The 16,868-nt window shown below is 35.0% G+C and overlaps 1 protein-coding gene across 2 annotated transcripts in view; it reads left to right on the plus strand.

Moving 5' to 3' along the window:
- Nucleotides 1-226: 226 nt before the first annotated feature.
- LOC131068421 (immune-associated nucleotide-binding protein 9-like) overlaps nucleotides 227-16,868 on the plus strand; it is a 55,181-nt gene continuing 38,539 nt past the window's right edge. For both annotated transcript variants that reach the window (XR_009372076.1, XM_058003611.2), the window contains exons 1-2: nucleotides 227-373; nucleotides 447-648. Coding sequence is in view for 1 of the 2 variants with exons in the window: in XM_058003611.2 (XP_057859594.2) it covers nucleotides 465-648 (184 nt within the window). In the remaining variant the exon portion in view is untranslated. The remainder of the gene's footprint in view (nucleotides 374-446; nucleotides 649-16,868) is intronic.

Genomic DNA, 16,868 nt, shown 5'->3' on the forward strand with positions numbered 1-16,868 from the left:
CTAAGTACAAATGCTTTCCCATGAAGAGCCTATAAAACCTGGACAAATTAAGGAGAATAAATACCTCTTACATCTTTCAAACTTCGGTCTCTTTACATCACCTCAGAGTGCATTTTCTTAATAAAAATATCCATGCATCCCTTCTATGTTCCCTCTGCTTTTGTATTTGTTATATTCCTTCTGCTTTAGCCGACTTTGAACAAATAATATTCACCATAAAATTATTCCTGGGTTACCACCATGCCTTAATTCCAACGCAATGTTTGCTTCTGGCTTTTTCAATTGACAGATTTCCAACAGAGTTTTTGACAGCTGATAAATTAAACTCTGGGCTACCAATAGCTGGGTATTGCTCAGTTGGGTTCACAGAAAGGTATATCTGCATTTTTTACTTGTTTTAAGTATATGGTGACAGGAAAACTGATAAGTTACGTGATGAATTGCAGAGAAGGAAGAAATAAAGAATGGGAGGCACAACAATGGTGTTGATGGGGCGCACTGGCAATGGGAAAAGTTCGACTGGAAATTCCATCCTTGGACGCAATGGCTTTATCTCGCGCTGGAGTTTTTCATCTGTTACGAAAGAGTGCAAGCTCGAGCAAACTACGCTCAAGGATGGCCGATTATTAAGCGTGATCGACACCCCTGGTGAGTTTCACTCCTGCTTTCTTCTCTTCAATCAGCTTCTCTTAATTTTGTATGGAAAATTTTCGTTCTAGTATCATAGTATTGCTCCCGTCCCCTCTGCCTTCCTCGCCATCCCTCCTCTCACAGGTTAATGATGACTGAACGTCCTTAGGGTTAGAACGGTCCTTGGTAGAGTTAATATAATAGTTAGGGTTTTTTTGATTTGTGGAAGGGTATAATTTAATTAAATTAGTATTTGTATTGAAAGGAGCAATCATTATGTGGATTGTAATTTTTATAAATTTTCTTGTAAGTTTGACAAGAGTTATATAGATAAGATTTATTTCATTAATGAAATAACAATATTAAGAAATATCTACAATTATTAAAAGATATTAGTTTTATAAATTATTAATAATAACTCAACATTAATGTTATTTAAAAACTAGTTTTTCAGTTTTGTTATTAATATTATACATTTATGTTCATTTTAATTTTAAGAATATTTTTTATTTTTTAATTAAATATGTATATTATGTACTTTCTCAAAATTTAAAATTAAATGTACAATAAATGTTTTTTTATAAATTTTTATTAGAATAAAATTTCTATAAATACGTCCAAGGGGTTGAGCATAATTGGTTAAAACACTGGGTTCTCATTGTGGAGACCCAAGTTCAATTTCCAATAGGGACATCTAAAGTGAAATTCTAAGCTGTGACTCTTGGCCATAGCTCCAGTCAAAAGTTATTCAGGCTTCTTTGGCCAATTACCTATCAATTTTTTTTTTTTTTTTTCTACACACATACATGCATACATACATATTTACATTGAATTACATATAAAAAAATTGAATAGTCTATTTGATAATTAAACTGCTTTATTACTCAATAAATATTATAAAGATTATAGTCTAAAATTTATAAACAAGATGATAGTTCATATTAAAAAATCTCTTTAACCTATTTAGATATATTTTTTAAAGTCTTAGTTTTAGATATCTTTTTGAAAAAGAGTAATCTATTATATTTAGATTAAAATATTAAGCTAGATAAATGCACAACTAAAAGAGTTAAGGGGGGTTGGTTTGTGGGTTTCTTAATATAATACATTTTATTGACTTTTTTAGATTATAGGAATTGGGTAGCCCCCCTATAAACTACAGTGCACACTTCGTAAACTTTTCATAGTACTACATGGGATGGGGGAGACTGGACCTTGTTCTTTATGATAGGGAGCTCTTGCCAATTGAGGTAGGCCCCCAACCCATTTTATTAAATTTTTTGATGAATAAATGTTTGTATCATTATTTATAAAAAAATATTACACAAATATACAAAAAAAAAGTGGGTCACCTCGAAGTTTAAATATAGGTAAAATTCAAAAGAAAAATGTAATAATAGGTTGTTACATACCAACAAACTAAAACCATAGTAAGATGAGGCTCTTGATCATCTAGCTTACCCATACATGTAAAGAGTCCAAAGTGTTCAAGGGAGACTTCAAACCACCATTTCCATCATTATCCTTTCAAAATTTTGGCCAATTATCAAATGCATAACTAGTAGTTTGGGGAGAAGTAGAGTGGTGTTGCATGGGTTGAGACCATCTTCTTTGAGATTGGTCATTGGATCTTATCATAGGCAGTTGAGAAGCACAATAATGTACATCCTATTCACCACAAGAAGATTGACTACATCTATGAAAAAACCTATGAGACACATAATGGTCTCAAAAAGAGAGAAGAGCCAAAGGGACTTTATCAATAGTGTATGGGGAATTTACCCATTTACCCAAGAGAATTTGAAGATCTACAATATTAAGTGCAACCTTATTGGCTTGCGATTGGATCTTCATAAGAACATTATAACAAAACATTTCTTTAGTATAAAGTAATAAATTACAAACCAATTAAATATCAATAAAATAAAGTAGAATTTCTATCCTTAGACATGCTAAAAAATTCCACCTTTATAAGCATGCCAAGTTGAGGTATAAATGGAAGGAGTTCTTATCAAATCTCTTAAAAAAATGACATGCTATGAGAATGACCTAGGGTGAAAGGATTTGAATGAACTATGAACAGAAACCCATGAAGCTTGAGCTCTAGGAAAAATAAAGAAGATCTTCTTGAGAATTTCCTAATGACCACAAAATGGACATTAAGATCTTTGACTCTAGTATGAGTTAATCTAGAACCAATTGGAAGACTTTGGAAAAGAATGCAAGGAAAAATGAGAAAGATTTATCTCTAGAATGATTGGCCATATTATTTAAAACATGTGCTATCTTGAACTTAGAGTGGATTGCAACAACCATCTTGTTTAAAATATGTACACCATTGACTAACATAGAGAGCAATGAAAATTAACTTGTGATGTTTGTAATTGCAAAATGGTGTGTTAGGATACCATTTCTAATTATTTTTTATTACATAAAAAATAGGTTTTGAAGGAACCCAAAACCCTTTACAAAAGGCCAGAACTAGAAAAAGACTTGAAAATATTAATAGTTAAATAAAATGATGCCTATAGGAAAGAATAGAGTCATCGACCTCCCATCACCAAAAAAAAATCAACAAAAAGCTCAATGGAAACCAAGGAAAGAAAAGGGTCCAGCTATCCCAAATTCTTCAAAGTCTCAGCAACCTCTGCCTCTAGTTGGTTCGTATTTCGAGGGCCACTTTATTCAAATCTTGGATTTCCTGCAGGGGTTTGTCTACCTTCCTCTTCAAATTGGCACGAGTTCTCTTGCTGGGACTCATAGACTTATCGTTACCTTTTTCCTTCTCCAAATCCAAGTCCACAACTAAATTACCCTGATAGCCCTTTTCAAGATTCACCACCATGGTATTCATGCTTTTTGCAATGGTCTTGATAACATTGTGGCTGAGAGACATAATGGATTGGAGGTTATATTTTATGCTATTCAATCTCTTCTCGAAGGCCGCAATATTATGCTCATAGTCTTTTTTGAGGTTTTCCACATCTTCAACAGTTTTAGAAAGGCAATCAACAATAAATTTTTTTCCCTCCTTTGTCCAAAGCTCACTACCTTTTGTATATTATCTGCCATATGAACCCTCACCTCTAGTTCCCAACATTTCTAGCTTACTTTTTATAGCCCTTTGTTTTAAATTTAGGTTCTTAATCTCATGAAAGGCCCACTTCAAAAGCTGAAAGAAATCCACCACCCCATTTCTTTCTATGGCCATAATGTCAGTAAGGAAATCTTGATCCGAATTTAAGAGGAGAGAATCAATATATAGCTGAGTAGGAAAATGGGGTCTATTTTCCTTGTCCGTAGAAGGATAAGAGTTATTTGAGTTTAGGGGAGACATGGAGCCTTGATTAGCATGTTCAAAGGAGGGTTCCTCAAAAGCCATAGATTTACCTCTGAACAAAGGGCAGGCCTTAGGCATCTTGCTACCACATTTGGTTCCAGAGCGAGGGGGTTGGGTAAAAATGTTATCAGACTTCCTAAACTTCCCCTTCCCAATAGTTGGGGGATTGTCAAGGTTATTTTTGTTTTTAACCTTCTTAGGAGGCACAAAGCTATCTTCCTCCATATTCGTATTCCAATCTTCATCATTGGAACTGTGGGTTTTCGATTCCTCATCCTCCAAAATGGAAATATGGGAGGAATTGGGCTTAGAAGAATTGGCTTTAAAATGATCATAAATCAAAACCATCAACCCCTCATGATAAACATGATTAACACTAGGGTTTTGTCTATGCTCTATAATACTAGCATTGAGGAAGACATGAGGTAGAAGGGGAAAGAAACCCTCACTTGGTGTCTAAAATGATTGAGCAAGATGAAATGGCTCCTAAAGACTCTTGATTTGCGGCCATCCATGGTGATATATTCCATGATCATCTTTAGCACTTCCCTCCAAAGTGACTTGAAAGTGGCCGCATCATAGAAAATTTTATTTTTCTTGACCAACATTTTCCTTTCCTTGTTAGTTTTGGGAAATTTATTCACTATTGGGTCAAAATATTTTTTGTCTCTATAGAATTTGAGCCTCTTGGTAGATAAACCAATCACTTCGACAATTAAGTTCTTATCAATCATCTCAAACTTCCCAAACAGAGTAATTATTCCCATTCCACCCTTTGGAAATTTTTTTAGCTACTTTAGGATCCCAACCATGCAACTTTACAATGTAGGGCATTAATTCCCCCTTCTCTAGAATTCTCAAAATAGTTGGGTTGGCCCTTAGCCCTTCATAGTCCATAAGTTCGGGTCAATGTATTTGTCTTCCCATTTCAGCAATACCATAGCCCTCAAGTAAAGAGTGGTTTAATAGAATGTGCAACCAAGTTAAAAACCATAAGAGCTCTAAAATAAACTAGAAAGTGTGCAAGTAATTATGTGAAGAACCTCCTCTAACCTCTCCACGATAGCCTCCATTAATAGTAATAATGACTCTGCTCATCATTGATATTAGTAATGTGACAGGGTACTTGCATTTATCCCATGTGATCTATTATATCTAAGAAGAGCCCTGACTTCGTCCTCCAGGTTGTCTTTAGTAGTCCATGTCATCCTCCCCTTAGCTGTCACCCCCTTGTTGGCAAAGAAATTTGCCACCGATTTTGAGTCCCTATAAAAACGAGAGATAAAACAATCTTCAAAAGAAAGAATAATCTCTTTTGATAAATTTATCCATCCCTGTATAGTCCACAAGGCTTTATTATTCCCTTTGAGGCACTAGTTAATATTGTTATAGTCCCCTTCAATCCAAACTTTTTTGCCATTAATTTGATGGGAAAACAATAAGACTTGATATGCCCCAATGGATTTAGCAAGGTGATTGGTCTGGTTACCTATGGTGAATACCACTACTGATATGAACCTACCATTCTCATCCCTAATCATTCCCCCACACCCAGCCGACCCAGGATTACCCTTGGTGCCCCATCAAAATTAATAGTTATCCATCCCTCAAGGGGAGAGGTCCAAAACACACCCTCTCTAAATTTTTTAATAGGACTTATAGCTTTTGAGATGTCACTTTTAACTTGCCATTCCTTAGATACCTCATAGTCATTGACTTGACATATCTTCTTCTTAAGCGGATTATCTTAAACATTCATATTCTCTCCAATGGACCTTAGGATTTTTCAAAAGGCAATATCCATTGGGAGAAAAGCTTCCCAAAATATTATATTATTTCTTTCTTTCCAAATAGCCCATGCAACATGAGGGAGCACAAAGGACCATAGTAATTGAATGACCTGATTGGTAGAGGGCACTTTCCATTGACAATAAAAGTCAAGGATAGACTCAAGAAAGACCCAATATGGGTTCTAGCACTTTAAAAATTGATCCCAAATATCTCTAGAAAAGGTGCAATGAAGACAAATATGGGGAGAAGATTCATCCTCAGCCAGACAAAGATAGAACCTATTGGGAAGCAAAAAGCCTCTTTTGCACAAATTATCCATAGTTAATAGCTTGTTTTGAAGGAGGATCCAAAAAAATATATTAATTTTAGGGATGAGGTTCTTCACCCAAGCCTTAGCCCACAGGGGTAGGGGAGAATTGGATTGAGACAAAAGAGAGACATCAGAAGAGATGAAAAAAACCTTAAAATGAGTCAATCTCCAGACTAAACAATCCTATACTGCAGATTGATCCATGGTAACACAATTGAGAGACAATTGAAGGGGAAACAAAGCTTGATTGATTTGACCAAGATTAACCCAATGACCCTCCTGCCAGTAATATCCAACAAGCTGACCAAATTTGACCTTGCATTCTTCAACAAAAGGAAGAAAAGAGGAATTGCAAAGAGGTTCCTGAAAAAGCCAAATGTCCTCCGAGAATAAGGCCTTTTTGCTGTCCCCAATTCTCTAGCTCTCACCTCTCGCAGAAACCTCCTTGGATTTAATGACATTCTTCCATAAAGTAGATCCCAGAGGGAGATTATGTGATTGAAGAAAATCATTAAGAGAAATGATACCATGCAAGTATTTTCTATGCCAAATAGAATTCCATCTTCTAATCAGGAAAGGATCTCTAAATCTACTTTGCCAAAAGGGCTTGGTTGAAAATTATAATATTCCTAAGGCAAAGGCCTCCCAACCTCTTTGGTATGTAAACAAATTTCCAAGCACTAAGCGGAATCCTCTTTCTTTCCTCAACGCCAAACCATAAGAAATGTTTATGTATCTTCTCAATGATTTCAAAAAACTTGGAAGGGATTTTGAAGCGGCTAAGAGCATAAACTAGTAGATTCTAAAGGGAAGATTTAAGGAGATGAATCTTCCCCACTTGACTCAGAAGAGCACCTTTCCATCCAACCAATTTCTTATTAAACCTATCAATGAGAGAGATCCAAAAAGAATAGGGGGTTTAGAACACAATGAAAGCCCAAGATAAATAGAGGGGAAGACACCAATCAAACAACCTAGAATGGAAGCGATCTTCTTCTGTCTTTCATCCAGGGTATTGAGAAAAAAGAGAGATGTTTTCCTCTTATTCACTTTTTGTCCTGATGCCTTTTCATACAAATCCAGGGTCTTCTTGAAAAATCTTGCTTCTCCTATGGTTGAACATCCCATCAAAATAATATCATCAATGAATTGTTGATGAGAGTAGACTAGGGTCACCGAAGAAGGCTTAAAGCCTTTCATGTTACCTTCATTCACCAACTTGTGCCTATAACTTCCCAAACATTCCACCATCAAAATAAAGAGGATAGGAGAAATAAGGTCACTTGTCTGAGGCCCTTGGAAACCTTAAAAAAATGAGAAGGGGAACCATTGATAATAACAACTGAGGAAGAAGAGGAGATGAGCTGCCAGATTAGTTGAAGGACCCTATCCGTAAATCCAAAATCCTTTAAAACTTTTATTAAAAAAGACCAGTCCACCCTATCATAGGCTTTGGACAAGTCAAGTTTGAGAAAAATATCTTGCTTTTTGAAAACCTCTAGAGAGTGGATATTCTCATGTACAATGATAATGGAGTCAAGGATTTTCCTTCCAGGAACAAAACCACTTTGTTGGAGAGAAATAAAAAGTGGGAGAACAACCAACAGTCTAAAAGAAAGGACTTTGGAAATAATCTTATAGAAAGAATTACAAAGACTGATAGGTCTGAAAGCATTAAAAACATCCACCCTTGGGAACTTGGTACAAAGAACAATAAAGGTATAATTTATTTCCTTTAGGATATTCCTTAACCCAAAGAATTCCTTACCAACATTGATCACATCCTCAGCCACAATATCCAAAAAAGCTTGGAAGAAAAACATAGGAAAGCCATCCTCAGCTGAGAGGAGGTTGCTGAAAAACTGAGCCGCTTCACTTTTAATATCATCCTCTTCAATATTGACTCCATCTTTAAAGACATGAGTGATCCTATTTTCTATCTTATGTTTAAGCATCGTCATATGGAAAAATTGAGTATTCCTATCCCCTGAGGACAAGCATAATGATCTAGATCTTTGTTTACAGAATTATTCCTCTTTTGATATAATGCCACGATATTTGGTAAGAATCCCATTCTCTCTTTCCAAGTGATCATCAATATACTCTTATTTTTTAATTTCATCAATATTCTTTCCAAGTGATCATGAAAATCCAATTAAGTAGCTGCTTTCATTAAAAAAATGTTCCCAAAAATTTCTTTGTTCCATTTTCTTATATTGCATTTGACTTCCCTTAATTTTTTGGCCACCCCAAACATAGTCATACCTACCACTTGGATGCTCCACCAATACCTGATAGAATCCCCCAATAACATGTGGAAAAGCCACATCCTTTCAAATCTGAAGGGGAAATTTCTTTTCCCATTACTAGATTCAACAACAAATCTCATAGGGTAGTGATGTGTTTTCTGCAAGTGTAGTAATTAGGTCATTGTTGGTCGTAACCTTGGGCATATAAAACATGTGTGATATAGACAAGGTAGGGAGATCCAATGAAGGACAACCTCATCTTGTAACCAATAACATAATCACCATGAAAGATACTGGTAACTAGTTCACACAACACAAGATGTAACCGAGGAGCTTCTTCTTTGTTGGGGGGGAGGACTATGTACATGGGTACCTCATCAGACTTCATTTGTTGGGACCCATATTTTCACCCACCTAAGCTATTCTTAAGGGGGGGTGTTAGTGTAGGTTTTTATTTTCCTAGATGGGTTTATTATTTTCACCCACCTAAGATATGCACCTAGCTGTGGGGAGAAATGTTTTCTATGCATGAATATGAGAAAAATGATTATAAAATAATGATAAGGCTAGAATGATTGATGCCTTGTGTTTATAGGTGACTTAGCCCTTTAACTTTCCCAAGTTGGCTTGCAAGAATATTATGCCAAGAGTTTTACACGTTATAATTATATAGGTCAAGATCTAATTACAAGCTACATATTTGATAGGTCTATCATGGGGGATTTCAATACTCCTCTGCAAGAAGTGGAGAATTTTGGTGGATCTCATATTCACACGGACAACAAACTGGGCTTGGTTGAATTCATAAATGACCAAGGGATGCATGATGTTGATTTAAGGGGAGCTTATTTCACTTGGACTACCAAAAGGTTTGGGAATGATCTGATTCAGGTTCGTTTGGATCACTCCCTTATATCTAATGAGTGGTTAGTTAAATATGTTTGTTCCTTGAGTGCCCTATCTAGATATAAGGGGTATCATGTGGAACAACATAAGGAACACTAGTTAAATATTCACAAAGGGGAAGCACAAAAGCAAATAAACACAGAACAACAATGAACCAACCAAAAAGTAGTCAGTTTAAATATATGTATTTTTTTAAGATCAAAATACCAGCATTAGTAGTGTTTGAGTTGTGATTTATTGTTTTTTTTTTTTTTTTCTTTTTAATCGCTTGGGAAACAAATATTTTTTTAATTCACCTTTGCTGTTTGAACCAACTTTGTTCAAATTTGGTTAAAATATTCTTTTATAAGTAATATTTTCTTCTAAAAGAAGCAAGATTGTTCCAAAAAAATATAGTTGTTATAGTTGATAGATATCTTATATTAGAGTTAATCAATGTCTTTGAATACAAATATCAGTAGAAAAATAAAAATATCCTTTTTCTAGAGAGAAAATAAACATCATAAATTTGTCAATAATAGGTGCAAATGTATTAGATCAATAATGATGAATGCTATGAAATATGCATACAAATGTACATATGGGACCTTGTTTATATAGGAAAGTTTAAGAAATATGATTAACTATGACGATGGAATGTGCCTTAATCTAATGTAATGTGACAACTAGGGGATTAAATTGTATGTCTATTAGGGATTTATACAAACATTCTCACTGAATAAACTTAACACGTGAACATGTGTGAAAATGTCTTAGCTAGGAACTCATTAGATAATATGTCTTGTTCACAGAAAAAAGGAGGGAATTGGATATTAAATAACTCTATTTACTTGAACACCCATAGTAAATGTAACTAATGAAGGATGATGACCAAATGTAAGCAATGAAAAGATGGATCCTAGTTACTAGGTCATGTTAGGTACCCATGTACATATACAATCTCTCACAAATAGAGAAAAAAAGATAAAAGAGAAAAAATATACAAAAAATAATATATAAAGTGATGAATGGAGAACCAAAAAACCCCAAAGGATGAGATTCATCACAAATATAAAATAAATTACTCCCATAAAAGGAAAAAAAAAGAAAATGTAATTCGGCCACAGTGTGCAATCCTCTAGATAGAAATGGAAATTGAAGACAAAAGATAGTCCAATGCCTACAAACAACATTCCTTCCTTTGGAAAGAAGAAAAACCAAGTATAGATGTAGGATAATAACTGAAATGTATGAATTTTTTGAAAACTACTCATGTCCCTATGTTAGTAATAAAAGTATCAGCGTTCAAATTAGGCAATCTAGGCCACAAAAATAAAATAAAAAATCCAAAATTTAGTGGAGATGACTAAAGAACAAGATATTAAAATAAATATGTCTCCTCTAAAGATAAATATGCCTCATCCATATGCTACTCAAAAGCATCGACCGTCATGTCAAATTATGATAAATGACCATGTGAAAAATGATCAAGAGGATCTAAATGTTCCCTCATAATAACTAGAAAAGAATCATATCCATTAAAGAGATGATGCATGAAATCAATGGTGTCTCCTAGATCTAAAATAAAGGACTATATAAATAAACCTATACCATTTGCTAATTATTTATCCCAAGTAGCCATATTTAGAAGAGTATAAATTCCTACTATATTGAAAAATAAGAAGCCATGAATGTAGAAACTTACATATCATTAGAAGAAATATTATATGGAGGAGATGAAATCTCAATACATGTTGTTTGGCTATATTGATCATCCCAAAATGATGCGTCCATACAATATTTTTGAGTATGAATATCTAATAAATCTATTCATGTTGGTTTAGAATAATTTAACAAAATAGTATCATTGGTAATGAAAAATACATCTCAACTCATGAAGATCATAAAGAAGTTATATCTCATAAAGTTCCTTTTACAATAATTAATCTATTGTATGTATTTCTTCCCAAAATAATCACATTTGTTTCTCTATAGATTATTGACATGATTATAACTAGAAAAACACAAGACTATCTACATAATTCACAAAATAATGATAGTCATATCTCTTTGTCTAGAGGAATACACAACATTTCAATTTGCTTGTGAAGTAGTTTACACTACCTTAGCACTATCTGGTACATAAACAACTCTAATTCTTTATATAGAGGAAGTTACCACCATAAAATTTAGGTATAACATGTTTTCTACTAACCAATTTAACATCAGAACCAGAAGATAAAATATTGTAATGTAGCAAAATGTGGATCAAAACATTGTGTCTCTGCCTTAGAAAATTATCAATTGATGCCTTTGACAAATTTTCACATAATACTCCTAAATGTGGTGCACAAGGCTAACAAGGTATCACTATGAGCAACTTGAAATCACACCCAAACATGTGTGCCCATCTTTGCATCAAAATATAGACATGTAGAATTGAATAATTCAGATAGGTATTTAGTATGAACATGAAATTTAGAAGATGTGGTGCAACAAACACTTACAACACTTCTAGATTGCTGCATGTCATGATCACATCTATAATGGACTTCTAGATTGCATTATTTTCATCAACACACTACATTGGGCTTCTAGATTGCTTTATTGACCTCAAACATGCCGACTTTATGTATGCATCAAACTATCTACACCAATTTGTCCCTCATTTTTATCTATACCAAATCAATTTTTTTTGCATAATATAAGTTGACATCAATGACGATAATGCAACAATGGGTTGACATCAGTGACAACATAATTTTCTCTCTATATGCAACACAAATTTCACTACCCAATCCTATTAACCACATGTATGATCATGTTGTACCAATGGTCAAATGTAGGTAGATATCTATTGCATAAAAATAATCATGATCATTGTATCTATAATTAAATCTCAATAAATGATACCCCAATTCTCATAGACATATTAACCATGTCCTAAAAGTAGAAGATAATTTATGTACCCATCTCCATCAAAGTCCATGTTATAAAAAATACCTATAAATGTATATTAGGAAGAACTAAAATTAGATAACTTGCTATAATATCATTATTTTTACCCACAAATTCATTTGGATATTCACATAATTACATCCCAAATTTTAGGCTCTACAAATATTCAAACAAGTACAAGCTTCCTTGTGCTTTGTATTATTGAAAAACTAGATAAAATTTTTCTCCATATATCATGTTTGAAATATAAAATATGACTCCATATTATCAAGATAATCATTTGTCAATCAAGAGAAAAAACAAGGGTTATTAATTGAACTAAATGTAAATAGAAAAATCAAGTGACTAAATTGATTCTACCATGCTCAAAGAGAGATTTTTGATGCTTATAAGAAGTCAATAATTTGATATTATATGCTAAAGTTATGCTTGATCGAAGAAAAACACCCTTCAAAGGCTAGAAGGGGGCCTAAAAGAACTTTTTAAAACTACCAACATCATACTAATGCCATCACTGCATAGGGATGACACCCAGGTGAGTAGATAGTAGCGGGTTGGCAAAAATAGCAAGTATTGATCATGGACTTGATTTTGGCCTATAATTGTTAGACACAATGTACCACTGAGAGGGGGAGGGGGTGAATCAGTGGTTCTCAAATCCTTTTCTCTTTAGAAATCCTATGTGAGCATACCAGTTATTAGATCTAACTCAATGCAGACTCACCGGTTAGTGGGGAGACCAACACAAATGCAATCACACAAGGGACATCACATAACACTAGCATATACGAGGAAAACCCAATATGGGAAAAACCTCAGTGAGAAATGCTGCTGGAGTCTACTGCTCCAATCTAGTCTCACAATGAAAAAACCGTTACAAAGTTTAGGGTACCAACCCAAGGAGCACCAACCCCGACTTTAGGGCACCAACCCAAGGAGCACCAACCCCTGACTTTAGGGCACCAACTCAAGGAGCTACAACTCAGTGTTCATAATCTGAACATCAAATACAAAAGTAGTTGTCTTGTTATAAGTGAATCTTGCAACCTCTTCATATATCTTACTCTGTCGATGAGATACTCTCTCTGCTACACCAACTCACTCTTCTACAGCTCTTCACTTGCTGCTTCTTTGTTGGATCTCCTCCATAAACTCTCTGCACTTTACCGGTACTATACTCTGCCGGTTCTCTATCCTCCTTCTCTACAACTCTCTTCTCTTCTTCTCAGTCGGTATAACCACCACCGGTACCAGTTGAACACGTCAACCTGGTTTTCCCTCACTCTCACTCACTTCTCAGATGCTTGTTGAGCACTTGGCTGATTTTCTCTTACATGCAAAAGTATCCTACTTTACAGTAGCACAATAATCTTCACTTTTTTAGCATTTGACAATCTCTTTGGCCTTCATACCTATAGCCCAGACTTCCTGCCAAAAAAACATTTCAAAATCTGAGCAGTTAGGGTTTCCTTAATTTCTTCAAGGCTGATCAAATCCAATCAGATATTTCTTAATCTAATCTTCTTAACATTCACCTGCACAAGTCCGCCATCAACGCGCTTTCCAGATTATGCCTTCCATCTTTAGCAGCCTGCAAACAATCTATCGGCATACATCTTGGTCAATCACCATTAATGCCTTTGTTGTTTCCTTCTTGAGCTCTTCTATCAGCCTGATCTTCTTGCTTTGATTCAGGTGCCAACAACTCCCTGATTCTTCTCTATCTGTTCATTCTTCCTTGAGCCACATGCTTCTGACTTGATCCATAAATAACAGGATTCACTGTCAGTGTACACCAGTCGAGTTACCTAACTCCACATGACACTTCACTAGCCTCTGAGAGCTTGCCACCTTGATCCCATATGGCATCCACATCAACCATCTATTATCTTGACTTCTTTAGTTAGTCCAGATAGGATCACCGATCAACCACCATACGGGTTCCTTACTTTTGCCAGTTTGCTAACCCTTCCAGTCTCAACCATTCTATTGGTTACCTTATCATATCTGCCCTCATCTTGAACTGTCGATGGAACTCTCAAACCGGTCTCCAGATAGGTAAATCCAAAGTATGCTCATTCCCACAAGTGGGAAGTCTTCTGCATCTACACCTTGCTTATATAACTGGTGGACTTACATACCGGTTACCACTCTTGATGACTCCATGCCATCAACCTTCACAAGACTCCATCTTCTTTTAGTCAGGTCAGATTCCTATGTTTGCATCTACTCAACCTAGCCTTATCCCTGATTAGCTTTGACCATATCACAACCGGTTTGTCAAGATGACAAACACTTCACACTCCCTCTATACTGGCATCTCAACATGCCTTCTCTTTTGGTCTAGTGCATAAACCTGATCTCATGCACTTAGGGCATTCCTTCAATTCACTGGTAGATCCGGTGTGATCCTTCAAGTACTTGCCTTTACCTCTTCACTCTTATCTCTCCAAACTATAATGCACTCAATGCATAATAGGAGATAAGCTCCACCTACTTGGTGGAGTAACACCTTGTCTTTTGCCATATACTCATGTGACTTCCCTGTTTGTGCAACATCTCTTCAAACAGGCACATGTGAACTAATGTGAGTACATTCACTATTAGTCATTGCTTCTCATGATGACTACATCTTCATTCAGTGGGAGTCCTACTGTTCTACAACCTCACAGCATACCGGTTCATTCTTCTCTTCTAGTGTTGATGTGATTCAGATAATATTCCACCTCTTCATCACAAACAACCACTCAAACACCTTTCTATCTCATCACACAAGTCAGGCACTAACTTGTTGACTGGTGACTCCTGAGGTCATCTTCCTTACCATTACCGATGTTCTACAACACAAGGTGATATCCAAGATATCACATCCTGTACTTCTCCATAGCGGTGTTGCACATACATCTCTACTACCAATGGTCATCCCATACCGGTTGACATCAATGACAACACAATGCCAACAATAATTTGGTTTTATTTCATATTTTTTAATTTCAAAAAATTAAAAAGAATAATGGATTAGTACCAAGGGCCCAAGGCTCTACTAAAAGCAATAGATTAAGGTTGATATCTTACACTTGCTATCATCTATAGACAATCATTAGTACAAGGTTACATGGATTTGTAGATCTTGTACACCTACTTTTAATCTAAAAGAAACACACAATAATTTTCTAGTTTTATGAACATTTTATTTTTAGGCCCAATATGGAAAGCTAATGTACTGAGAGGGGAGGGGTGAATCAGTACTTCAAATCCTTTCATCAACAATATCTTTACTGTTAGGCATAAACCACAAACTGCTGTAACATAACATAAAGATAAAACAAATGAGTAACAATCATACATGATTCACTCCATAACACATATATTTTGGTTATGCAGAAACTCTTGGTTAGATAGAAAAACTGCGGTGGGGATGGCACCCACAACTTCACTACTGCAATAATAAAGAGTGCTCGGTTAGAGCTACATATTTAGCTATTTCTGATAGCTTACCCTATTAGGAGTAACAAGATCTGTTAGATCTACCTTGCTAAAGGATTTTACAACACTTTATATAAATACTGCACTTGGTTAGAGGCTTTACAATTTATAGACTTGATTAGAGTCTTTTACCCTGTTAAAGGTTTCTCTTACAACTTCAAAATATTACAATAAGACTTTACAAATATCTGCAACTTTACATCTGAAATGTTGTAGCAGATTCTATGTGCTCAAAATAAGATTACCTTTCCTATAGCATACCTCGGTAACTCATAAAGTAACTCTGTTTACCCTTTTGTTTACTCTGTTCTTTGACTGTTCTCTGATAACCTTCTCGGTGACCTCTATGTCTCTGTAAGAGTCATAATACACTATGATTTCTCATGTATCACATAAGTCTTACTTCATACACATATGCACACACATTTCTCTCATTCACATATATCTCTAACCCTAAATTCATGCTGTATAAATAGATTTCTTATGTCGGTGATTTGATTCATTGCTTCGATCTTACAAACATGATTTCTTGAATAAATAACCATGCAAAATATTTCATTGGTTGGATGACCTCAAAATTATACAAAATCTATGTGTGCAATTTCCAATGCGATAACGGTTCTATGTGCCTCGATCTTGTAACACGTTTTCATATGTGTGTCCAAGTTCAATGAATCTGGTAACACGTTTCACTCAGTGTATATCAAGTCGGTGTATTATCTTTATTGCTCGGTAGACATGAAATAACACTCGGTAGACAGCTCAGTGTATACTGGGCTCTGTGACTGTTTTCCTTTTGTAACTGACTAGACTGTTCATACCGACTAAATATTTTGGTAGTGGTAACCGACTGGAGTATATAGAATGACTTTGTATATAAAACTAATGGCAATTTGATAAGTAGTAACAATCTCCCCTTTTGACATTAATTGAGATGTTTGACAAAACTACTTTCAAAGTCATTACTCAAAAATCTATATACATTACAAAATTTGACTAAACATACAGTATATACATTAGTCAATGAAATAGTATAATCAAATATACTCCCCTTATCAATATTCTATACAAAACTCTGATTATGTGTGCTCGGTGATCAATACTCTGTAATCATTGTTCTTTCCTCTGTTCACTGCTCTTGGATACTCTGCTTATTTTGCTCATTCTGCTTGGTATACTCCCCCTGTATACTACACTCCGATTGTTTGATACTTTTAAT

Source organism: Cryptomeria japonica, chromosome 3, assembly GCF_030272615.1.
Source record: "Cryptomeria japonica chromosome 3, Sugi_1.0, whole genome shotgun sequence".
NCBI classification, from domain to species: domain Eukaryota; kingdom Viridiplantae; phylum Streptophyta; class Pinopsida; order Cupressales; family Cupressaceae; genus Cryptomeria; species Cryptomeria japonica.